The following is a 22,270-nucleotide window of genomic DNA, read 5'->3' on the forward strand; positions in this document are numbered from 1 at the left end:
TCAGCAGAATGAGAAAACCAGAAAGAGAAATTATTTTGAAACCAATAAACTCCTTAGGTACAACTCAACTTGGGTAGCCAGACACTAAGATTGCATTTTTATTAGAAGCAGGACTTGGGCAAGGGATGGGGGCAGGACATTTATGTCGTGTTTTTGAAGCAATGTAGATGTCCTGAACTTGAACTCCCACCATCCACATGACCTCATGTTGGAGGTATGCACAAAGAGGTTCGGTCACTGTTTCCTGGGCACCATTGATGTAATCAAATCTTTTATGATCATGAGAATCTTTAATCCTTATTCAGTTTACTGAGTCCCTCTCTTCAAATATAACTAACTATATCATTTAGTCCCGAGAACCCACTAAAATGTGCTTAATATTAAAAAAAAAAAAAAAAAAAAAAGGTAAGCTCCCTTCAACTAAGGAGCAATCTTTGTGAAACATCTGGTATTCTAAAGCAAAAGAGAACCTGTAACATCTGTCAGAGAAATTTTAGAGTGTGGAGGAAAAGCAAACCAATGGGTCGTGCCAGTTAACTCTCAAACAAGAAAGACTTATTAAGAAAGGATAGAATGTAAGTTGAGAACAATTAAACACAAATAAGTACATGTAAATTAAGAAAAATAAAACCATCATACCCAATGTAAAGATTCAAAAATTTAAAAAATGTTGGGATTTGGCTAGCTCATCAATTAACTCCCATAAGACATAAAAAACTGACCTAGAAGTTTTCACTGCTTAGGGAGGACCATTTCTTCAGGAATAATGCAGTGTTGCGTGGTTGTGTGGTTATCAAACTTTGGCACCGATCAGGGTTGCCTGGGAAGTTGTTTATAAAACCAAATACCAAAACCCCAGATGTCCTCACTGTGGAGAGCCTGACTCCACAGTTCTGAGTGGAAGCTTGGGCACCTGTGCTTTGTGCAAGTCTCTAGTGAGTCTGATACACAGGGAAGAGGAGAGCCATCGATGATGTATCAGAAAGATCAGGTTCTTGGAATCAGGAAGGCCAGGGTTTGCATCCTAGTTCTATCATTTATTGGCTGTGTGACTGGGGCAAAAGACTCACCTCTTGGGTGAATGCCTTCTGGAGCCCATCCTATATAATAAAAGCCTAATATTCAAATCAATTGAACGGCGAAATTACTGGTAGAAGGAACGGTTGCTATGATGCACACTGACCACCAGGGGCAGATGCTCAATGCAGGAGCTGCCTCCAGCCCACAGGCCCCAGGCCAGCCAAGACGGGTGCCAGCAGGGCCCCCCAATTGCCCTGCCGGTTACCCCGCAGAAGGAGATGACAGACCAGCAGCGGCGGGGGGGGGGGGCGGGGGGGAAGGGGGGGGGATGGGGCCGGCTGGTGAGCGGGCAGTGGCAGGGGGTGGGGCTGGTGCCACCCCCCCAATCACCCTGCCGGTTGCTTCCCGCAGAGAGATGCTACTGGTGGTGGCAGTGGGGTGATCGAGGGGGGCGGGGCCAGCTGGTGAGCAGGCAGCACCACCCCTTGATTGCCCTGCTGGTCACTTCCAAGGTGGGAGCCAGCAGGGTCCCCCCAATCGCCCCACCTGTCGCCCCACAGATCGCCCCTGATCGCTGGCCAGGCCTAGGGAACTTACCCATGCACAAATTTCATGCACTGGGCCTCTAGTTTATCTACAATGCTAATCACTGGACTATCTTATTAGATGACCTGGAGAACTAATGATTCAGCAGACACTCTGCTATTGTTAAGGACAATTTTGCACTCAACAAGATTTTAATTTAGTTTACATAAGTGCTAGAGGCCACACAATGTTCAGTCCATCACCTTGGGAATGCCTTGTTCCCACACCCAAGGCCAGTTTCACAGAGTTCTTCTGGAGAATCAATTACCTGGTTAGAAGCAGCAATATCCTAGGGGAGGCAATGAAATGCAGCGGGGAAAGCATGGGTGTTTTAGAGAAGAAAGAACTGAACTGAATTTCTGCTTTGTCGCCCAATGGGTGTGGTTCAGTAGTTGAGCATCAAACCATGAACCAGGAGGTCACGGTTCGATTCCCAGTCAGGGCACATGTCCAGCTTGCAGGCTCAACTGGGGGCGTGAAGGAGGCAGCCAATTGATGTTTCTCTCTCTCTCTCTCTTCCTCTCCCTTCCTCTCTCTGAAATCAATAAAAACACATTAAAGGGAAAAAAAGAGAAATTCTGCTGTCATTCCTTGAATAGATGTCAACTTTTTTGGATTAATTTCTCATCTGTAGAGGTTGCAATAAGGCATACCACAGTTTTGTGAAGATTAAATAGGGTAATGAAAGTCAGATGTCTAGGGTAGTGCCTGCCACTTAATAGGTTCCTAATAATAGAAAAACTCCCTTTCTGCTTCCACAATAGTCCATTTTCCAAAGCTGCTAATCTGACAGCTGCGCGTGTATGTGTGAGTATTTGTGTGTGTCGGGTCATCTCAAGGTTTCTGGTTAGACCATGTGATCCAGATACCTCTGAAAACTGAATGTGTTCCAGAGTCATGTTGAATCTTGTGGCTTAGTGACTGTTTGTGTGAAATTAGTACAGGCATTTGGAAGCTTTTAAAAAAAGACTTTGAGTGATTGGAAACAATTTAGAAAGAAGGAATGGAGATGGACACCTGAAATCATGTCAGTGATTGAGGTAACTAGTGAATGGTATTGTAAAAGAAAATGAGGAATCGAGAGAATAAATTGCTTCTGTTCCTGTGACCTTTAATATTTCCACAGGACTAAATCAATCTCTTTTTTTTCTTTTTCTCTTGAAAGAAAGGAAATGGCCCACAGGGGAGAGGCTTAACATGCTTCAGCTAATCTCAGCTGAGTAACTGTCAAACTGAAAACCAGTTACAGGCTTTTAAAAGTGTGTGTTTGTTAGTCATGGGAAATTTAAATGCCTGGCAAGATTATAGTCCCTCTAGTTGTCCCAAGTTTATAGAGGCCTCTTGATTTTACTGGGATAATTGGTTTCTTAGGAAAAAATATTGTAATGGAACAAAACTGGCTTTGGGGATTTATAACATAAACTTGTTTTCAGTTGCCTTTACCTTATATAGAGATATGAAAGAAATATTCAAGTCAATTAGAAATTCATTTTTGGAAGTAGGGATAAGCAGCTTTTACAAAACAGGAAGATTTTTTTGTTTTGTTTTGTTTCTTTAATCAAAGGCTCTTTAAAAATTAACAAGGAACTTTACAAAAAATGAAATTAACATTTCAGTTGGGTGTTTCTTAATACTCAACAAGTTCAGATTGTTGGCCTTTTCTTTGCAGATGTTATTTGGTTCAGTGTTAATGTTTTTAGTTCTAAGTTGTTGGCTTTTTAATATTACTTCAAAGTTAATTTCATTTTTTAATATATTTTATTGATTTTTTTACAGAGAGGAAGGGAGAGGGATAGAAAGCTAGAAACATTGATGAGAGAGAAACATCAATCAGCTGCCTCCTGCACACCTCCTACTGGGGATGTGCCTGCAACCAAAGTATATGCCCTTGACTGGAATCGAACCTGGGACCTTTCAGGCAGCAGGTCAATGCTCTATCCACTGAGCCAAACCAGTTAGTGCCAAAGTTAATGTCTTTAAATGCATTGTTTTTCCTCTTAAGGATTAATTTACATAATGTTTTCTAGAAAACGACCAAACAGTGATAGTCTTGCAAAAGGACTCAATTAACTGTTTCATTAACTTTTCCCATCTTCTATTGTCTGAAACACAATTAATCAGTTCTGTGAACTGAGGGCCCGGTGTGTGACCCTGCAGGATTCATTACAGAAAGCTCCCCAGGGTATTTCAAAGTTGATTTATTTCGGGGCCAATTGAGGGCTTATTGAATAATTCATATTTTCCAGAGAAGTTGACTTGAATTATAGAGTACAACCTGCCAAGCTCTCCTTTGTTTATAAATCCACTTTCTGGTTACATCATGCAGGATGGGCCTTTCCTGGAAACCTTGACTTGTGCCTGGTCTTCTCCGATGCTGCATTCCAAACCCAGCATAATCTCTCTGTGACCCTTCCCTTGTCTGATTATCATAACTTGCTAGGAAAAGACAGACCCATTGTTGGTACCATATTTTTCTGTGTATACGACACCTCCATGTATAAGACCACCCCCCCTTTCCCAATCCAAAATTAAGAAATCAATATTTTAAACATTTTGCTGGTTTTCCTCTTAAGGCCTTCTTCTTTTTTGGCATCTTAAGGAGTTGTTCTTCCTGTTTTCTCCACTGTCTGATCATACATTCAGTGGGAGGAGGTCCAAATTGTCTCTCTGCAGCTCTATTTCTATGCTCTTTTGCATAGCTGATTACATTCAGTTTGAATTTTGCAGAGTAAGATAATCACTTACCGGTATTTATCTTTTTATTTTTAAAAAATTGTATGGGCTCAGAATGTTCCAGTCCCTGTTGAATCTCTGCACTCTCCACCTTCACCTCCACTTCCAATTATGGCATCAGCTGACGTCAGTAACAATAAGGCTCATGATTGGAGGAAGTCTGTTTGACAAGGTATGGGCAGCTACACACGGTGCCATTTCCTCCTTGGCTGACTTCCATGTATAAGACACCCCTCAATTTTTAGTCTAACAATTTTAGAAAAAAATAGTGTCTTATACACAGAAAAATATGGTATTTTCTTAATGAAACTTTGCTTAGATGCTGGCCTTGCGATCACTCTTAATTAACTACCTCGGTCTTAATGTAATTTCAACTATTTGGGGTTTATTTTTCAAGTATGGATTTTGTCTTGATGTTTTCTTACCAAGTTATTCAGAGTAGATTATAGCCAGTTTAAGATCCTAAGTAGATATACATGGAATGTGGTTGTTGTGGAAAAACAAAACAAAATACACAAAACAACCCACATCTTTATGGCACTAATAAACCTCAAAATATTCTCAATATTTCTTGGAATTTCACAACTGTAAGATTTATTTCCAACTACTTATCTGTTATAGCAGGGGACATCATGTTTTGTTATAGATAGCAAAATAGAGAAAATATCAATTTCTGTATCTGAAATTGGTTTGGTTAAGATGGAAAGCTGATTAGTTCATATTTAAAGGAGCACATTTTTCATAAGTAAGAGACTAAGCAGCTGGCTTAGGAAACCTCAGCACCCACAAGTTGAAAAACATGGGGTGTGGTGAGCATGTTCATATTGCAACACATGAAACCTGGCTGATTTTCCTTAGAAGCTTCCCAGATGTGAAAGAAACAAAAATATTTTTTTTAAAAGACACTGTTGAACACTTGGAGTTCGAGGGGGTTGGGGGAGGGGGAGAAGGGTAAAGGGGATATAAATGGTGATGGAAGGAGACTTGACTTGGTGTGGTGAACACATAATACAATATACAGATTATATGCTATAGAATTGTACACCTGAGACATATGTAATTTTATTAACCAATGCCATCCCAATAAATTCAATAAAATTAAATTAAAATTTAAAAAATACATATTCCCTTAGAATCCCCTAAATCTCCTGACGGGCAACCACTGTGCTGGACAATATCGCAGTAGGCGGCTACCTGGCTGGGCACTATTGCAACAGGCAGATCCTATTGCCAGAGGCAGCTTCCCAGCTGGGCACTATCTCAAGAAGCAGTTACTATCAGTGAGGAAGTCACTCATGAAAGGAAGTCACTATTTCCTCTTGGGGTTGACCAGGCAGGCGGCGGGGGTGGGGGGCTGGGGGTGGGGAGGGAGGGTATCTGTTATCCTGAGAGGGAGAGGCTGTCACTATGGCAACAGGCAACTACCACAGGGCAGGGCATTATCCGGCATTGGGAACTATAGCAAGAAGCAAGTACTATCACCAGAGGCAACAACCTGGCCAAGAACTATCAGGAGAGGCAGCTATAGGGACGAGACTATGTTGCAATAGGCATCTACATGGCCATTTCTGTGAGATCTACACTAATAAAAGACAAAGAAGCTAATTGACCGTACGTTTGATATGCCCTAAGCCATGCCCACCAGCCAATCAGAGTGACTATATGCAAATTAACCCAACCAAGATGGTAGCCGGCAACCACGGAGCTGGAGCAAGCAGGAGGCTTGGTTGCCCGGGCGATGGAGGAAGCCAAGCTTCCGGCCAGCCCTGAGCCTGCTGTGGCTTCTGCTAAAGGCAACGAAGTTTCAATTATAGATGATAAACAAAGCCCAGATACCTGCTTCCAGCCAGCCTCCACTGGGAGCTTGGGTGACTGGGAGTTGTGGCCAGCCTGCAAACAGCTCTCAGCCCCTCACCCAGGCTGGCCAGGCACACCACGGGGGACCCCCACCCTGAAGGGGCTGTGGCCAGCCTGCAAACTGCCATCAGCCACTCACCCAGACTGGCCAGGCACCCCAGTAGGACCCCCCCCCCCCCCACCCTGAAGGGGGTGTGGCCAGTTTGAAAATGGCCCTCAGCCCCTCACCCAGGCTGGCCAGGCACCCCAGGGGGGACCCCCACCCTGAAGGGGCTGTGGCCAGCCTGCAAACAGCCATCAGCCCCTCACCCAGGCTGGCCAGGCACTCCTATATAATAAAAGGGTAATATGCAAATTGACCCTAACAGCAGAACCACTGGGAATGACTGGTCACTATGACACACACTGACCACTAGGGGGCAGACGCTCAATGCAGGAGCTGCCCCCTGGTGGTTAGTGTGCTCCCACAGGGGGAGCTCTGCTCAGCCACAAGCCAGGCTGATGGCTGCCAGTACAGCGGTGGTTGTGGGAGCCTCTCCTGCCTCCTCAGCAGAGCTAAGGATGTCCGACTGCAGCTTAGTCCTGCTCCCCGCTGGCAAGTGGACATCCCCCAAGGGCTCCCGGGCTACCAGAGGGATGTCTGACTGCCAGCTTAGGCCTGATCCCCCATGGAGCAGGCCTAAGCCAGTAGGTGGTCATCCCCTGAGGGGTCCCAGACTGTGAGAGGGCACAGGCCGGGCTGAGGGACCCCCCTGAGTTTTGTGCACCAGGCCTCTAGTGTAATAATAATAAGGGAAAAAGTACAATATGGTCTTGAATGGAGAAAAACAAACAAAGAACCCTTCCTTGCATTGTTGTTGTGAGGACGAGAAAAGCATCTGTCCTTTAGCCGACACTATTAAGTAAGTAGTTGTTATGATTATTATAATATCATTGATGCTAGTTTTGCAGGACTTGACTTTTGTGTACTTCTTGGAAAACTGGAGGATTCTGTGATTACATTTCTGGAACTGCCAGAGAGCTGCAGGTTATTCCTCAGCGCCTGACCCTCCCATGTCAGATTTCCTTTCCTCTCACCAGCCCCTAAGGCCCTAACATGCCCCACCTCAAACTGAACTATGAGTGATCCAAACTTTTAGAACTTACCTGGATCCTTCCTTAAACAAAACCCCTCTGCATTAAGTCATTGTAAGCTTTCACCCCGGCCTTATTTTCCTTTCTATCACCCCAAGCTTTCTGGATTTCTGAGAGATCAGTGAAATGTCAAAAGGAAGAATAAAAATAAACTGGAGACAATTATGTTAATAATCTTTGTCCTTACTAAACTTGGTTTTCACAAATTAACAAACCCTGGTGCTTTCTCCAGACTGAAGACTGTTTTCAGTTTTGTTTATAGTCTTTAACATAATCACAGTGTTCCAAAGTACAACTTCTCGAGGTCTTACAGTTCAAGAACTCATCAAGGAAGGTATGCAAGATGCCCAGCTTCTTTTCAAAGAACTATTTTAGAAAATATCTCATAAGTGGTAAAATCAAAATATCAATCCCAAACCAAAAATATAAGAACTACCCAGCCGAATCCCTTTTCCACTAAGGAAAGACTATGAACTTCTGAATCATAGACAATCTGAAACTCACAATCACAACTAGCCCCCTTGTTGTGAATCCTTTGCAAAATTGCCACCCTGTACCGCAATGATCTATACCCGTGGTTGGCAAACCACAGCTCGAGAGCCACATGCGACTCTTTGGCCCCTTGAGTGTGACTCTTCCACAAGATACCACGTGAGGGCGCGCACATACAGTGTGATTGAAACTTCGTGGCCCATGTGCAGAAGTCGATATTTTGTGGAAGAGCCACACTCAAGGGGCCAAAGAGCCACATGTGGCTCGCGAGCCGTGGTTTGCCGAGACACAGTTTGCCGACCACTGATCTATACTAATAATAGAGGAATATACAAATTGTCCGGGACGCCGTCACAGTAACAGTAATGAGCAAACAGCAGGTTGCATGGGGCAACCAGGCTGGCAGGGGGGTTAGTGAGGGATGACCAAATGACTGAACGGCAGGCTGCATGGGGTGACCACACCGGCAGGGGGGGCAGTTGGGGGCGACCAGGCCAGCAGGGGAGGGGCAGTTGGGAGCGACCAGGCCAATGGGTGGGGGGCAGTTAGGGGCGGCCAGGATGGCAGAGAGGGACAGTTGGGGGTGACCAGGCCCACAGGGGGGGCAGTTGAGGGCGACCAGGCTAGCAGGGTGGGAAGTAAGGGGCAAGCAGGCCAGTGGGGGCGGGGGGCAGTTAGGGGCAATCAGGGAGGCAGGCAGAGGCGGTTAGGGGTTATCAGACTGGCAGGGGGGGGCAGTTAGGGGCAATCAGGAAGGCAGGCAGGTGAGCAGTTAGGAGCCAGCAGTCCCGAATTGTGAGAGGGATGTCCGACTGCTGGGATTGGCCCTAACCAGCAGTCGGACATCCCCTGAGGGGTCCAGATTGGAGAGGGTGCAGGCTGGGATGAGGGGACCCCGCCCCCCCCCATGCACGGATTTTGTGCACCGGGCCTCTAGTCTCAATAAATAGGTAACACCTACTTTGAAGAAGTCTTCTAATTACTAGAAATAAAACCGCAAAGTACCTGCACATGACAAATGTTCTACAGGCTGGAGGAACGCTCCCTCGGCAATCCATGCCGTTCTCTCCTGGTTCATATTAATCCTTTCTGCTGGGGTCAGAGGAGCTAGTTCTCCTTTTACATTAACCTATATTTCTTTTTCATTAATTCTTCCCTTAGTGTTTGTCACAAAGGTGAGTCCTTGAAGCTGATATAACATCTTGACTCCAGAATGAACCCTGAGTCTTGACTCCCCCTGGCTTGTGGAATGTACAAGAAAGCTCTGGGCTAATTACCAATTCCCATTAGTTCTGCCTCCAGGGCAAGCTGCCCTCAATGTTATCCATGTCTTTCTTAACAGGCCCTGGTTCCCGAGCCTTGAGTCAAGCACCACCTGGTCCCTTTGCTCCCCAAACATTCTTTCCCACATGGAGGTTCCCTGCTCAATTGCCCAGGACATAGTCTAAGCACTCTCTTTTCTCTTATGGGAAAGCATGACATATTCCCAGGAGCAGTTGGTTGCTATCTTGTTGGTGTCCTCTCCTTCCTCTGCCCCCATATCCTGGCCTTCATCTGCCATTTGAGGCCACATAAGACACTGTAGGGAGTCGCCTTGTAGAGAGTCGCCTTGCCCCAAGTGTCTTCCCAGGAGACATACCTTACTATTTAAGATCTGGACGACCCTCTGCTGCAGTGTCTGGCCAGCCTTGGGCCTCATAAGGATATAAATGACTTTCAGGTCCGGGCTGGTGCGAAATAGCTTTTCCATCAAGACTTTCCCCAGGAAGCCTGTGGCCCCGGTGATGAGAATGGACTTGCCACCATAGAAAGCTGCAATCGAGGACATGATTCTTCCCTTTGTCTCTCACGGCTCCAGAAAGAGGTTCCTGAAAAGGAAGAGAAATAACAGAAGATTACATTCCTAGAAATTCTAAGATGCGGTTGTTTAAACTGTTTTTGGGGCTCTGAGGATTTTGAATGCGGAGAAAGGTTAGAGTGATAGCATCATGGCTCATCGACAACATGATTCATGGCAATCAATATTTATTCAGCTCACTGTACATGCCAGACTTTATGCTGGGAACTGTGGGCAAGAAATGAGTAAAACATGGTTCCTGCTCTCAAGGAATTGCTCACAGATGAATGCAGGGGACAGACACATAGAGATTGTTATGCAGTATATAGCATGGTAAGTGCTGAAACAAGGGGGACACAGTGGAGGGGTGCATAGCAGGACCTGGAAATTTCAGGAAGGCGATACCTGAAGTGAAACTTGAAGACAGAGAAGGGCTGTGGCAAGCGTGTTCCAAGCCAAATAAAGATAGAGAAAGAACAAAGGTCCAAGGTGTGGTGTAGCATGCTGTACAGGGGAAATAAAAGGAGTTCAGGATTGCAAAAATGTAAATAATAAGGCGAGGAGTGGCTCTATAACCTGTTAACCCAAAACTTAGAACAGCTATAAAACTTTTAAAATTATGATGTAATTATTATTTCATTGCAGTTTTTTTTTAAATCCTCACCCAAGGATATGTTTTTCATTGATTCTAGAAGGAGAAACATTGCTGTGAGAGAGAAGCATCGGTTGGCTGCCTCTTGGACATGCCCAACTAGGAATTGAACCTGAAGCCTGGGTATGTATCCTGACCAGAAATTTAACTGGTGCATGGGGTGACGCTCTAACCACTTAGCAACATTGGCCAGGGCTCATTGCAGTTTATTTAGAGACATTACTGGAACAAATAACTTTCGGTTTCACTTGAGCTAACTGGCTTGTTATGTTCTCTTCCTTGAGCTGAAAATGGGTCGAGTGCCATCCTTTCCTTCATATGCTGCTCACAGGATTGAAACATTGCAACCAAGAAAGGGCAGAGAAGGTTGCACAGGGAGGCCACAGACCAGAGGCTGGTTAAGCCCTGAAATAGCACCGGTACAGCCCAGCACTAGATAAATCCACTGAAGGCCCCGTTTCCACAGCCTGGGGAGAGGGTGGTGGGAGCCAGCTGCAGCACTTGGATGCTGGGACTCCTGACCGACAGTCCCCATGCGGTAGGAATGCAGCATGAAGTGCTTGTCTTTAAGCCCCAGCTAAAAGACTGTTGACTGGAAGCAGCGTCTGAGCTTTGAGTGAAGGCAGTGCTGGCTCTAGGGGAGCAGACTTCCTTTCTGTCCACTGGCTTTTCCGGCTACAACAAATCCTCAGCTGTCTGCTTGGACGGGGTTGGTGTGGATCTTGCATAACACAACTCCAGGGACTGGCCTTGGCATCGGGGTTATAAAGAAGAACATGCAACAAGTCCAAGAGTCCACACCCAGCCTCTTCAGCTTCGGTCAAGGTCACTCTGCCAGTAACTCCTCAGGAACAATGAATGACCTTTCATAGTTATAATGTACACGTTATAATTTATAGTCATGATTTATACTTTGAGGATCTTGCGGCTATGTTCTTAAGCAGAACTCTTTGCCTTTAGAAGATTCATTCATTCATGAAATTATGCAACAAATGGTTTGGGTACCTGCCATATTGTCACTCCAGCAGAGGAGGCCCGGGATACAGAGATAAGCACATAAATAAACAAGATTACAAATGTAGACAAAACTGGGATGGATGACAGAAATCACACCCCATCAATACTATTCGCTTTAGGAAATCTGGATTTCAGATCTAACATCTGTTAGACATACTGAGCTGCTATTTAAACCCCTTTTATTGAGGGTTGATGTGAGAAATATTATTTTGAAAAACACATTTGAAGGTCCCTTGTGCAAAACATCAATTAATGATATTTTTGTCATATTATATAACGTTATTCATATTACAAGCTATCCAACCATTTTCTCAAGAACTGAGCACTTTGGAAAAACAGACTCTTCTTGCCTGGCCTGCCTTGAAGCTCAGAAAAGTGATGTCACGAGTTTAGATAACATCCTAGGTTAGGACACAGGTTCTAAGGGAGACTGCCCAAAATCAAATCCCCGTCTATCACTTATTAGCTATGTGACCCCAAGCAAATTATTAATCTCTATGCTGCAATAAACTGGGGACAACAAAAGTATCCACTTAATAGTGCTGTGGTGATAATTCTATGAGTGAACACATGTAAAACTCTTAAAAATATGTTACATAGAGTATATTAAGTATATACTATTATTATCAGCTATCAATATGGTCACTAGTTCCACATTTTTCCTCTTAATTGTTCTTGCTTTTCCTTTTGACATTTGCTTTAAATGTTCTGTCTGAAGCATTTTCTATACCCTCTTTTGGAAATAGGAGGAGACAATTGGTAACTCAATTAATTGTCAAGCCAAATATGGTGTTATCACCAAACACAACTCCACTAGATGATGAATCTTGCCAATTCTTTTCTATATGAAAATGTTTTGGCACCATACTCTTCCACTCTAATATTTGGCACAAGTGAGCATGGCTCAAGGCAGAAAAATTAAGGAAGGGAAACCGAGATTAGATAGAGTGACTTCCCAACCTTATTTCTTCTGATAATATCATTGTTTTGTAATCTCATATGCTTTAGTGGAGTCATATTTTCTAGAAATGCAAATATTCTGTTAAGACATTTTGCTTCCAGACATAGTTTTGCAACCTGTGATGAAGAATTTTAGAGAGCAGGAAACATACCTCTCCCAAGCTTATTTCTCATGAGACAAAGGAAGGCTTGATATGTCCTCAAAGAATGGAATTTGCCTGCTCTGTCCACAGCCCAAATACTTCTCAAACACAACAGAAACCATAGCAGGGTACAGTGAGTGCCCCGAGAGGAAAACAAAACATACACCAGTGTCTCCCGGCACTGATCGCCCGGTCGGCAAGACCAGGTGACCACGGTGACCGTGACTCCAATCAAGGCAACCGATTCTGAAAAATGTCAAAGAGAATGTCCATCCTCAGCTCAAAGCTGCTTCAGGGATGTTTCCTCTGTTTCTTGCTTCTACTCTCAGACTATGGCTTGGTTGCTGGCCCCAGAAACTCCTATATAAAAATTGGCTCCCTGAAACTTTTTCCATATGGCATAGCTTTGCAAGGTCCAGGAATTGTTAACTTCTAATGTAATTAGTTCATTAAAAGACTTACTTTAAACATTAAAATAAATTTAGAGTCATTTGTGGAGGATATGCCACTCTAGAAGGAGAAATATGTTTCAAACTGCTGACCAGGCCAGGGCTTGCCTTTTTGTTGTTGTTGTTGTGGTTTTTTTAAAAAATATTTTATTGATTTTTTACAGAGAGGAAGGGAGAGGGATAGAGAGTTAGAAACATCGATCAGCTGCCTCCTGCACGCCCCCCATTAGGAATGTGCCTGCAACCAAGGTACATGCCCTTGACCAGAATCGAACCTGGGACCCTTGAGTCTGCAGGCCGACGCTCTATCCACTGAGACAAACTGGTTAGGGCTGTTGTTGTTTTTTTTTTTTTTTTAAATTTTTTTTATTGATTTCAGAGAGGAAGGGAGATGAGAGAATCATTGATCAGCTGATCCTGCATGCCTCACACTGGGGATCGAGCCCACAACCCAGGCATGTGCCCTTGACCGGAATCGAACCCGGGACCCTTCAGTCTGCAGGCCGACGCTCTACCCATTGAGCCAAACCAACCAGGGCAGGGCTTGCCTTTTATATCATCTCAGATCACAGGTGCAGACAGCACAGGACAGGTTCCTATCCTTCAAACCCATGATATCGTTTGTGAAAAGCCTATGTCACTTTGCAAACTCCAGACTCATCTCGTACAGTGCAGGATATCTGATGCTTGAATGAAAAAATAAGGAGCCTATGAGAGTCACCCAGTGTATTTTTTAAATATATTTTTATTGATTTCAGAAGAAGAGAGAGAGAGAGAGATAGAAACATCAATGATGAGAATCATTGATTGTCTGCCTCCTACAGGCCCCGCACTGGGTATCGATCCTGCACCCGGGCATGTGCCCTGACTGGGAATAGAACCGTGAACTCCTGGTTCATAGGTTGATACTCAACCACTGAGCTATACCAGCTGGGCCAGTGTCTTTTTACTAAATGTCCACTCTGAGCCAGGCACTGTAGACTCTGCGATGGTAGTAAACCGGCTGTATGCAGCTTAGAGTCTTCCTTTTATTCTGGAGCATTTCCTCCTTAGGATCACCAGTTTCCCCATGATCATTAATGAAAATAGTTTTTACTCTCCTTTTGATAGTAAAATGAGGCTGTTCTCACTTCTAGTGAACAGATTTTAAAATACTGAATTGTAATAGTTGTGCCAAGTTATACATTTTTTTTGCACAACATATGGGAACTTTAATTATTCCGTGAGTAGTTCTAGAAAAAGAAAAAAATTAAGATTCAAATATTTAAGGGAGACAAGTTTATCCAAATTTCTTGGTTGTCCTTTAGATAAAAGCACTTTTATAAAAGAAACTTTGCCTCTGAGGAATCTTACTCTTATTTATTTTTTAATATATTTCTTTACTGATTTCAGAGAGGAAGGGAGAAGGAGAGATAGAAACATCAATGATGAGAGAGAATCACTGATTGGCTGCCTCCTGCACACCCCCTACTGAGGATCAAGCCCGCAACCCAGGCATGTGTCCTTGGCCGGAATTGAACTTGGGACCCTCAGTCCGCAGGCTGATGCTCTATCCACTGAGCCAAGCTGGCTAGGGCAGGAATCTTACTCTTGATGAAGGATTCTGGGCCTTGGCTCTATTAACTTTCTAGGACAGAAACATTTTGTTGTGGGGCTGCTCAGTGCAATGCAGGGTGTGAACTTCGTTAAATGTGCTCTAGCCGCACGCGCCCCCCCCCCCCCCCCCCCCCGCCCCGAGAACCATTGCTCTAGGGCCTTCTTTAATTCTCATTTTATAATATTCAGCACATCCTATTAAAAAGTCAAGATTCAAGGATGAAACTTCTGCTTGTAAAGCTACGTATAAATATGACCCATTGCCACACCCTATTTTGTCTATATTAGATCATTCATAACTAATTACAGTTACCCAAGCAAATTACATGTGTGGCAAACTGGATAGTCTTCAAAGTGGAGATGAAGGAAGATTTTTCCAGAGAAAAATTTCCCACTTTTTATTTAACAAAATTTCTTTCTGTCTCATAAATTAGATTACTAACCTCACTTTTCATTTAGATTGACTCTCAGTTTTATGAATCTAAACCTATAATGGGCTAACTTAAGAAAGAATGATAAGGACCAGCATGAGATCAGCTGAGAAAAAGACCACTTAGTATTGGTTGCCGTATATTAATAATTCTGTAGATAACCAAGTCAATCTCATTTATCAGTAATTCTGTTGCCCTTTTTTGGAAGATACCAAGTATGCTGTGTGTCAAGTGATATCTCACATAGACAATGGGGTTTTGGTTGGCAATGTGCCCAGTAATATGGGCCAGACTATTGAAAAACAATCAATGCTGTTTATTTCAAATTCAGTAAATTAAAGTTGTTCATCTCCATCAAAAGTAAATACTGTAAATCTTTCAATAAGTATGTTGAATTAAGGAAATACACTTAAAATAATATTCAAAGAAAAAGAGGAGAACACTAACTTGTAGAATATCATTACATCCATTACAAATCCCCATGGAATAGCCTGGAGGGGAATGAAATAGAAGACAGTAGTTGTATAATGGTGTGATGGGATTAAAGGGAAAGAGTGTTGTTTCATGGTGGTAATTGCTTTCCATGATTTTAAAAGGTAATTTAATAAACACATACTTAAAAAAAGTTCTTAGAAAGTAATAACAACCAGTGCTGTGGGCAAAACTTCCTAAGTTTAAGATGCATTTAAATTATTTTTAAAAGTGTGGCTCAGCAGACATTGCACACTGTTTTTCAACTAAATTGTGTTCCCTTCAAATTCGTATGTTGAAACCATAACCCCAAATGTGAAGGTATTTGGAGATAAGGCCTTTGGAAATAGATTCAGGTTAAATGAGGTCAGAAGAGTGAGGCCCTCATCTGATAAGACCAGTGTCTAATAAGAAGATGAAGAAATGCGAGAGAATACTCTCTCCTTCAACAAGCACCAAGAACAGGCCACGTGAGGCCTCAGTGGGGAGGCAGTTGTCTACAAGCCAAGAGAGCTCTCACCAGAAACTGAATTTTCTGGCACCTTGATCATGGACTTCTGGCCTCCAGAAATGAGAAATAAATGTCTGTTGTTTAAGCCAGCCAGTCTGTGGTATTTGTTATGACAACTCTCGCAAACGAATACATGTACAAACACACTAGAACAAAAACATGTGCATTTTTGGATAAGTGAGTAAAATAACTCTTGACAATACTATATATCAACCTTTCCAATTCTGATGTAACCCTTTATTATGTAGCAAATATATCTGTCTCATATTCTCATCTTTGTGGCATAAAGGCAAGATATCAGTGCTTGGTTTTCACAGATTTGTGAAAATATGTGCAGGTCTTCTTTGATAAACTACAGAAACCTTATTAATCTAAGCCTTAAAAACCTGTATTTATGTCATACGTCTGTGTGAAGGTCCTAGTGATAAAAAAAAGTTTCATCAGAGCGATCTTCCATTTTCTTGCTTTGGTTTCCTGCACATATCCCAAATTATACAACTCGGCAATGAAATCAGGTACTTTTTACTGTGGGCTTCTTATGTAAAGTTTTTCTGAGAGAATTTTTACTAGGAAGTTCTTGATGGAAGAATATTAACCCCCAGAGGTACTGTGGGCAGCTGTTGGGCATAGGCCTCACTAATTGGATAAGCAATGCTCCGTTGTTAAGAAAAACAAAGTCGGAAACAGTCCCAGATGGGGAGGGATAGTTCAGGCTGGCTTTAAGAACACAAAATTTAGCAATCACCCCAACTCATTCTTCTAAGTTACCTTCTGCTTAACTTATTATTAAGTCTTTTTTTAAAGTCTCAATTTAACAAATGAAAAAGGAAAAGAATATGACCTAAATTCATAATTTCATAATAATTGATTAAATAGGTGTACGTGGTGCCTACTGTGTACTACATACCATATTAGGTGTGGATAATTACTATGCAAACATTCTTGCTAAATGGTGAAGCATTTAAAAATGCATGGTTTCATTATCATTGTTTATAGGTAAGTCAAACATCAGTCGGCATGGGAAGAATCTAAAATATTAAGAGAATCACAATAAAATACAAACCATGAAGCTCCCTATTTCCTCTTGGTGAATTATAAATCGGTCAGATTATAAATAAAAGAACGGTTGGTCAACACAATGACCACCAAGGAACCCTACTGAATGAATGGTAAACCAACATGTTCATGTTCTCCTTGGAATTAAATACTTTTCATTTTGGAGATGACATGACAGCTCTCTCTCTCTCTAGAAAGAGAGGGAGAGAGAGAGTGGGAAACAGAGAGGGAGAGAGGGATGGAGGGAGGGGAGAGGGAGAGAGAGAGAGAGAGAGAGAGAGAGAGAGAGAGAGAGAGAATTTTAAAGAATTGTGGAGGTTTGGTAAATCCAAAATATCCAGAACAGGTGTCTGTTCCAGTAAGAACAACACACTGACCCTTCCCTGATGGAAGTGGTCCAATGTAGTCAGTCTGCCATTGGGCAGCTGGTTGGTCACCCAGAGGAATGGTGCCATGTTAGGGACTCAATGCTGGTATTTGCTGCTGGCAGACTGGACCCTCAGCAGTGGTTACAGCCAAGGTGGCCTTGGTGAGCAGAGGCCCATGTTCCTGAGCCTGTGCATAGCCTCCACTGTGTCTCTATGGCCCCTTTGTTCACGAGCTCATTGAGTGATGACAGGGTCACTGGGGAAAGAGGCCGACTGGTAATTACAGAATAGGTCACCCTATCTACTTGATTATTAAATTCTTCCTTTGTTGAGCTCACTCTTTGGTGAGCATTTGTATAGGACACAAGTATCTCCATGTTTTTGCTCATTCTACACACATCTTTGCCAGACTTCCTTGTCATCAATTTTCCAATAATGTCCCAAGTACCTGACCACCCAGCCAAACCATTGACCGCAGGCCACAAATCAGTATATAACCCACATCTGACCAGGTGCACTGCTCAAAGATATGCTCACTGGATGATTTTCCTTCACCATGGTCCTTCAGGAATGGTCCAGAAAGGGGCTGTACTGCTGCAGATATCCACTTTGTGTGGTACCCACATATCATGCAGAACCATCTGTAAACCAGGCCTGAGAATTCTCTCCTCTGTCAACTGAGTAGTGGGAATTCCCCATAAGGTCATAGGTGTAGCCTGGGGGAGAGAAGGCAGTGTAACCAAAGTAGGGACCATGGGCATTTGGGTCACTTCTTCATGTGACTTACTTGCGTCTTCGGGGCATGCTCAGGCCTGATCAGATACATACAACTTTCAGTGGATGTAGTGCTGCTGAGCAAGCACAACTTTATGGCTCGGTGGGTCAGACAACAGCCACTTCCGGATGGACAGCTCAGGTTTCATGGTAAGTTGGTGGTCCATGGTTATGTGTTCAGTCTCTACTAAGGCCCAGTATCTGGCCCAAAGCTGATTCTTAAAAGGAGACTAGTTGTCCATAGAGAATGGCAGGGCTTTGCTTTAAAACCTAAGAGCCTGTGCTGTGATAGAGGCTTGCTGAAGGCCCCAAACAGCATCCCTATCTGCCACTGGCACTGCAAGTACTATTAGGTCTGCCGGGTTGTAAGGCCCACGTGGCAGAGTAGCTGACACAGCATCTTGGACCTGTTGCAGATTCTTCTCCCGTTCTGGGCTGTTTGGGTTACTCACTAAGCAGGCCAGAGTAACACACCCACATGAGGAACGTGTTGCCTCCAAAACCCAAAGAGGCTCGCTAGGCATTGTGCTTTTTTGTATATATATATTTTTTTATGGTGGTGGGAAAGGCCAGATGCAATGACTTAGCTTTCACTTTAGAGAGGATATCTCAACACACCCCACACCACTGGACCCATAAAATTTCACTGAGATTAAAGGCCCCTGAAATTTTGTTGGATTTATGTACCACTCTCTGATATTCAAATGTCTTATCGGTAAGTCTAGAGTGGTGAGGACTCTAGACCACCAGGTCCAATCAGCGTAATATCACCAATGTAATGGACCAATATGATATCTTGTGGGAAAGAAAGGTGATCAAGATTCCTGCAAACCAAACTATGACATAGGGCTAGAAGAGAGTCAAGGGACAGTGAAGGTATTGCTGGCCTTGCTAGCTGAAAGAAAACTGTTTATAGTGTTTCTTTCCTCCTCTTCCTCCTCCTCCTCCTCTTCCTCCTCCTCCTCCTCCTCCTCCTCCTCCTCCTCCTCCTCCTCCTTCTTCTTCTTCTTCTTCTTCTTCTTCTTCTTCTCTCTCTCTCTCTCTCTCTCTCTCTCTCTCTCTCTCTCTGAAATAAGATTGCCAATATTTTATGTTATTTTTCCAGTTTGTGGAGATATTATTGATATACATCACTCTATGAGTTTCAGATGTACAGCATAAAGGTTTGAGTTACATATATTGTTAAGTGATTACCACAATAAGTTTAGTTAAGATCTATCATCTCATATAAATACACAAAAAAGAAATTAAAAAATAATTCTCCTTGTAATGAAAACTCTTAGGATTTACTCTCTTAACTAAGTTTTACAGCAGTGGTAACTACAGTCATCATATTTAAATTACATCCATAGCACTTATAACTGGAAGTTTGTATCTTTTGACCACCTTTCTTAAATTCCCCCTCCCCAAACCCTCCTCCTCTGGTAACCACAGATCTGATCTATTTTGTCTACAAGCTTCTGTTGTTGTTGTTTCAGATTCCACATATAAGAACATACAGTATTTGTCTTTCTTGTTTGAATTGCTTCACTTAGCATAAAGCCTTCAAGGTCCATCCATGTTTCTGCAAATGGCAGGATTTCCTTTTTTATGGCTAAATAATGTTCCATTATATATTATATATTATACTAGTGGCCCAGTGCACAAAATTCATGCACGGGGGGGGGGGGGTTCCCCTCAGCCCAGCCTGCACCCTCTCCAATTGGGGACCCCTTGGGGGATGTCCAACTGTGGGATTGGGCCTAAACTGGCAGTTGGACATCCCTCTCACAATCTGGGACCACTGGCTCCTAACTGCTCACCTGCCTGCCTGCCTGATCGCCTCTAACTGCCTCTGCCTGCCTGCCTGATCACTCCTAACTGCCTCTGCTTGCCTGATCTTGCCCCAACTGCCCTCCCCTGCTGGCTTGGTTGCCCCCATGGCAACCCAGCACTGACTGCAGGACTGACTTCCAGTTGGTCGAGCCTTTGGTCATTTTTGGACATTACAGACCCTGGGTTTTTATACATTAGGATATTTTTTATCCATTCATCTTTCAGAGGAGACTTAGGTTATTTCCATGTCTTGTCTACTATATAAAATGCTGCTATGAACATGGGAGTGCAGATATCTTTTTGAGTTAGTGTTTTTGTTTCCTTTAGATATATCCCCAGAAGTAGAATTATTGGATCATATTGGGATTTCCTTATTACTTTTTTGAAGATCCTACATACTTTTTTTCCATAATGGCTGTACTAACTTATAATCTTTGGGTGTTTTTTTTGTTTGTTTTTAACAGAGATTGAGAAGAAAGCTTTAGCCAGATAACAGGAATGATGGGATATGTTAATTTTCTCAGGCAATAAAACCACATCCAGTACAGTTTCTGTAACTCAGCAGTTCTCAACCTGTGGGTCGCGACCCCTTTGGCGGTTGAATGACCCTTTCACAGGGGTCGCCTAAGACCATCCTGCATATCAGATATTTACATTACAATTCATAACAGTAGCAACCTTACAGTTATGAAGTAGCAACGAAAATAATTTTATGGTTGGGTCACAACATGAGGAACTGTATTTAAAGGGCCAGAAGGTTGAGAACCACTGCTGTAACTGAAGTCACAACAAAGTTAATGTTTATATCTAAAAGCATGCAGTTCTTTTGCAGCTATGTGGGTTACCAGAATTTGTTACTGTCAATAATTAGACACAATATTTATAAGCTATATCCATCCAAGGAAAAAGCACAGTGTTAGTCATGTGGTATAGTGAGATTCCAGCATCTCAGTCATGGCCACTTACCAAGTAATTATTCTTGGACCATGTCGGCAATGATAGATTTTTAAAGGTTAATACAAAGGTTAGTTAATTATACCTAAATCCATATAATATGGTAAATTAGAAATCCTTATTTCCTAATGGAAGTTATTGATCAGAACCTGTGCCAATATATTGACAGCCTTTCAAGAAAAACCTGAATAAATGTAAATACAGTTGACCTTTGAAAAACACAGATTTGAACTGTGCAGGTGTGCCTAAATAAGGCAGATGTGGGTTTGACTTTCAGCTCTACTATTTACTAGCTATGATCTTAGGCAAGGGAGTTAGCCTTCACCAGGTGGTTTCTTTGTTTGTGAAAGGGGAACAATATTATTGGGAAGATTTAATTAAAAAAAAAAAAGGCTGGACAGAACCTGGCACCTTTTACAGTTGGGGCAACGAGGCTGGAAGGGAGGAGATGGGTGGTAGGAACACTGGAAGGACATTTCGTTTCACTCTTACCGTGTTCTATCTTATATGTTTGTGTACATGAGTTTTCTGCTGTACACAAGTTGAGGTTACTTAAGGGCAGAGTGCAGTGTTTTTGCAGACTTCATTGTGACCTGACAATGCTCCCAATATTTCCTTAGATGTTGTATTTTGGGCTCCTTTCAAAAAAATGTGTATAAAATGTAAAATCCTTCCTTTCCTTCCTGTGTCAACTGTTGAAATGAAGAGCAAACAGTCTTGTTTTTCTTGTTGCATATTAAACAGCCAGACCTGTGTTGCTCCCTGTCTTGCCTGCCTTTCATTCCTGAGGAGGCACCTCCACGGCTCCAGGGAGTGGTCGGTTCCTGGGACAGTTGGGAAGGGTGTGGCCCAGGACCCTATGGTGTGTGTCTGAGAGGTGAGGAGCACCCCCACCTCTCTAGGGTCTCTGTGGAGAAACTACTCGTCGGTACACCCAGTGACAGTGACTGAGTCACACATGAGGGTTTTGGAGAACTGAGTCTGAACGCTGAGCATGCACCTGGCCTCGGGGTGTTCTGTAAGTCCATTTCAATACACAGCATTTCATGTTACAAACAAATGATCCACAAGGGTTTTGACACAGAACTGCAGGGTTTCTGTGGCCTGGAGAGGAACATGGATGTGAGTTTGAGGTCTTTGTCTTGACAGCTTAACTCCATTTAGAACTGGTAACCCAAAATGACAAAATGTAGTAATCAGACAAAGAGCTTCCTTCCTTTAAATCAACTCCCCTTTGTGACCCCTGGAGACCATGTCACTGGCGAGTTTGCCCCTTTTCTAAATTAGTGACTATCTACATGCGAAAAGTCTGCGTCCTGACAGGTGCATGCTATTTTAAAATCCTTTAAATTACATTGAGGCTCACATTCAATGCCCACGTGCCCTGATTCAGTCATTGGGATGCAGCGAAGTGG

General features: G+C 43.1%; 1 protein-coding gene across 2 annotated transcripts in view; it reads right to left on the bottom strand.

The window, feature by feature from the left end:
* Positions 1–22,270, bottom strand: part of FAR2 (fatty acyl-CoA reductase 2) — a 129,222-nt gene that overhangs the window by 38,836 nt on the left and 68,116 nt on the right. For both annotated transcript variants that reach the window (XM_070410490.1, XM_070410489.1), the window contains one exon: positions 9,461–9,689. In XM_070410490.1, the coding sequence (XP_070266591.1) occupies positions 9,461–9,649 (189 nt within the window). In that variant the 5' untranslated portion in view covers positions 9,650–9,689. The remainder of the gene's footprint in view (positions 1–9,460; positions 9,690–22,270) is intronic.

Source organism: Myotis yumanensis, unplaced genomic scaffold (genome assembly GCF_028538775.1).
Source record: "Myotis yumanensis isolate MYYU_CA2020_CCGP unplaced genomic scaffold, mMyoYum1.0.hap1 SCAF_3, whole genome shotgun sequence".
Classification (NCBI taxonomy): domain Eukaryota; kingdom Metazoa; phylum Chordata; class Mammalia; order Chiroptera; family Vespertilionidae; genus Myotis; species Myotis yumanensis.